At 38.7% G+C, this 4,266-nt stretch overlaps 1 protein-coding gene across 1 annotated transcript; it reads left to right on the forward strand.

Moving 5' to 3' along the window:
- The first annotated feature begins 1,628 nt into the window (after window positions 1-1,628).
- On the forward strand, window positions 1,629-2,573 carry Or51f5 (olfactory receptor family 51 subfamily F member 5). The gene has a single exon (NM_001000749.1). The coding sequence runs from the start codon at window positions 1,629-1,631 to the stop codon at window positions 2,571-2,573; it is 945 nt and encodes a 314-aa protein (NP_001000749.1).
- The last annotated feature ends 1,693 nt before the right edge of the window (window positions 2,574-4,266 follow it).

Here is a 4,266-nt window from a genome sequence, read left to right on the forward strand (position 1 = left end):
CCCAGAGACAGAGAGACTTGTGGTTAGATCTGAACTATCTTGTAGGGGTCCCAGCTAGGTGCTGAGAGTAGGCAGTGGGAACTTTAAGAGGTGGGCCATAGCAAGAGGCGTTTAGTTCTTACTGACATGCTCTCGAGACTCATCATGGGATATTTTTTTCCCCTTTTGATTCTCTCTCTCTCTCTCTCTCTCTCTCTCTCTGAAATGCTTCTACCATGTTGAGCTGCCATGGGACGAAAATAACAGAAATGCTTAGCTCCAGACTGAAACATCTAAAACAGCCCAGGCAAACCTTGCTTCTTCATAAGCCTAATGGAAAGGCTTCCAGTTTGGATCATTTCCTGTTTTTCTCTACTCTAACATCACAGACATGTCCCTCGAATGTCACACCTTTAGTTGATTCTTCCCCTCCAGTCTAGATTCATGCCGTTTCTGTGTTTTTGTTCTCAGGCTCATCTTCAGGATTTAATGTTGTGACACACCTGATTTTAACTCATATATATCACATTGTAATCATGTGTATCAGTGAATGGAAGGGGCAGACATTTATATGAAAATAAAGCATCCTGAAGAGAAAACTATGGCATAAGAAAGTTTGAGAAGCAAATAAAGTAGTATCCTCAATCCTTCAGTTTTATGTGCCTAAACACAGAAAAAGGAGACTTCTCCTTACTCTAACATTATTATTTCTTTGTAAAGTAGAAAAATCATGATGTTTGCTAAGGCAGTTCTGCATCAATGATTTTTCCATAAGCTTCCAATGAGTTGTTAGATCTCAGCAAGGCCATCTTTTTAAATCATCCTTCTGCAGGCAGAATTTTCCTTAAACATAATTAGATTTCTGATTATTACCTGTGTAAACAACCCTTTTCCTTCTATCGGCCAGTGTGGTTTATATATATAACGCTTTAAAGTTTTTCTTTTATGTAGGTTGGTGTTCTGCCCCCATGTATGTCTAGTATGAGGGTGTCATGTACTCTGGAGCCAGAATTATAGAGAGTTGTCAAATGCCATGTGGATGGTGGGAATTAAATCTAAGTCCTTTGGAAGAGTAGCCAGTGCTCTTAACTGCTGAGCCATCTCTCTTGCCCCTTATTATAGGTTTTTTTTGTACTTGTGTGTGTGTGTGTGTGTGTGTGTGTGTGTGCACGTGTGTGCGTGCATGAGTGTACAGATGTGCTCATGCATGTACTATGGCTGTGGAAGGAGGTCATACAACAACTTGTTGAAGTAGGTTATCTTTTTATACCCTGTGGGTTCTTGGCATTGAACTTAGGTCAACAGGCTTGGCTTCACTTGCCTTTCCCACTGAGCCATCTTGCCAGCCCTCATTACCAAATTTAGTCTACTTTTTAATGTAAGAACACAGATGCCCATGCATAATACAATTCAGATCTGAAAGCTTGGGTGTCTATACAGATGTTAGTGCTGTTTCTTCCTCAAATTCACCTGGTTCAGCTTGATATGTAACACATAAATGGACCTTTCTATTGAAGATGACAGACAAGAACTATTTCTTCATTGTTTCTAAATTGCCTGATATGTAGCAGAAATTGGAAGCATTTATTTTTTCTATCATTACAGGATGTGTGCCTTTCCCCCTAAGATATCTGCTTCCTTCAGTCACCATGCCATACTTCAACCAGAGCACTGCCTACCCACCAGTCTTCTTCCTCACTGGCATTCCTGGTCTTGAGACTTCTCACACCTGGCTTTCCATCCCTTTCTGTTGTTTGTATGCCATTGCCATCTCTGGGAACAGCATGATCCTCTTTATCATCATCACTGAGTCAAGCCTCCATGAACCCATGTACTATTTCCTGTCCATGCTCTCCTTCACAGACCTGGGTCTGTGCCTTTCCACGTTGGTAACTGTGTTGGGCATCTTCTGGTTTAATGTTCGAGAAATTAGCTTTGATGCGTGCATTGGCCAAATGTTCTTTATCCATGGCTTCACATTCATGGAATCCTCAGTCCTCTTGGTGATGGCCTTTGACCGATTTATTGCCATCTGTAACCCACTGAGGTATGCTATGATCTTAACCAATTCACGAATCACTGTCGTGGGTTTTGCAATCATAATTAGAGGAACCACAGCTCTTGTTCCTTTACTACTGCTCCTCAAGCGTCTGTCTTTTTGTCGTAGCCATGTGCTTCACCATTCCTACTGCTTCCATCCTGATGTGATGAAGCTCTCATGCTCAGATACCAGGGTCAACAGTGCCTTTGGCTTGGCCATTGTCATTTCTACTGCAGGCTTGGACTCTGTCTTGATCCTGCTCTCTTATGTTCTAATCATTCATTCTGTACTTTGCATTGCATCCAAGGAGGAGCGGAAAAAGGCATTTAGTACCTGTGTCTCCCATCTCAGTGCCGTTGCCATTTTCTACATCCCTATGATCAGCCTGTCATTGGTGCACAGATTTGGAAAGCACGCCCCTCCCTTTGTGCACACTCTAATTGCCAATGTGTATCTTCTCATTCCTCCTGTAATGAACCCCATAATCTACAGTGTGAAAACCAAACAAATTCGCAAGGCCATGCTTAAAGTATTCTTTGTTAAGTCATCTTAGGAAAGTTTTAAAGTTTTTTTTTTTAAAGAGTCTTCCTTGAATTTCTGTTTTATTATTCACTTGAGTGATTTAACACCATAGCTTAAAAGAACCTGCTAATAAATATATTTCATTTATTCTAGTGTTGTAAGTTCCTGCCTGCAGAGTTTTGGACTCTTGGTTGCCTAATGACAGAGATATCATGTTGTCTATTTATCATGCAATCATGACCTTTGTACCTGGTATAATATGCGAAAGCATGTTTATGGTCATTGGTAAATTGATTTTAGTTCTCCAGATTATATAACTATTAATGGCTCATATAATAAAGACCCTAAAATATGTTTCAATAATTGTGTAATTTACATAGTACCTTTAAAATGATAATTATTGCCAATCATATATTCAGAGTTGAATAAGATGTAAAAGTAGAATCACTAAAGAATGGATAAGAAAAAGTGATTGAAATGAGTTCTTTTCTAATTCTCTAAGGAAGCTTTGCAATCTCTTTGTAAAATGCAAGACCTAGCAATGTATTGTCTAAAATGTACCCCAGGAAACCGTCCCCTGATTTGATCATCACACAATGCAGTCATACATTGAAACTAAAGTTCTGTCACATAATTGTACAGTTATTCCAGCCTAATTTAAAATTTAAAAATAATATAAGACATTAAAATCCTAACTATACTAATTTTATCATTATGCACTGAGTACATATACTGAATGATCACCCTGTACTCCAGAATATTTTTTTCACATTTCATTTGTCCAGATATATTTTGAACACTGTCCCAATATATTTAAGAAAACAGACCTTTTAGTTTCAAACACATTTAGATGATAAATCTTGTTCTTCTAATATGAATATATAGCTGTATATTTTAGTTAATTTAAATTTACCAGATTTTCATTTTAGACTTCAGTCAACCTGCTTCTAAGAATGAGGATTTTGTTATATATAGAAAGCAATGAAAATATAAAACTGACACAAAAACTTGAAACATTGAAAAACAATGTTACACCACGTTAGCATGAAGTGCTCATTCCTTGTCATCCCTGATGCTACCATGTAAGACAAAGGGAAACAAAATGTCATATAAGGGAGTCAGGAAACCTCAGATATATGGAATGCCAGCTTCCATATTATTCTTTTTTTATTGGACACTTTTAAATTTACATTTTAAATGTAATTCCCTTTCCCAGTTTCCTGTCCATAAGCCCCCTATCCTATCCCCTCCCCCTTCTACTATGAGGGTGTTTCCCCTCCCCAATCACCCCCTTCCTACCCTGACATTCCTCTACACTGGGGAATGACAAGGGATGAGCAGCTTATGCTAACATGGTGTAACATTGTTTTTCAATATGTTTCAGCCTTGGCAGGACCAAGGGTTTCTCCTCCCATTGGTGCCCAGCAAGACCATCCTCTGCTACATATGCAGCTAGAGCTATGGGTGTGTCCATGTGTACTCTTTGGATAGTGGCTTAGTCCCTGGGAGCTCTGGTTGGTTGGGATTGTTGTTCTTATGGGGTTGTAAACCCCTTCAGCTAATTCAAACCTTTCTCTAATTCCTCCAATGGGGACCCCATTCTCAGAATATCTTAATTAAAAATAATTAATGGAAACAAATAGTTTGTGATAAAGCACTGGTTTTTATATCTAGTTCTTGATGGAGAAAGACTATGTTCTGTTCTTTGTATCAATCTAGTGCAA

The sequence above is a fragment of the Rattus norvegicus genome, chromosome 1, assembly GCF_021556685.1.
Source record: "Rattus norvegicus strain SHRSP/BbbUtx chromosome 1, alternate assembly SHRSP_T2T, whole genome shotgun sequence".
In the NCBI taxonomy this organism is placed as follows: Eukaryota; Metazoa; Chordata; class Mammalia; order Rodentia; family Muridae; genus Rattus; species Rattus norvegicus.

Bases quoted from the DNA above. Each gene is read 5' to 3' on its own strand.
- Or51f5 (NM_001000749.1), top strand. From the start codon at position 1,629: ATGCCATACTTCAACCAGAGCACTGCCTACCCACCAGTCTTCTTCCTC.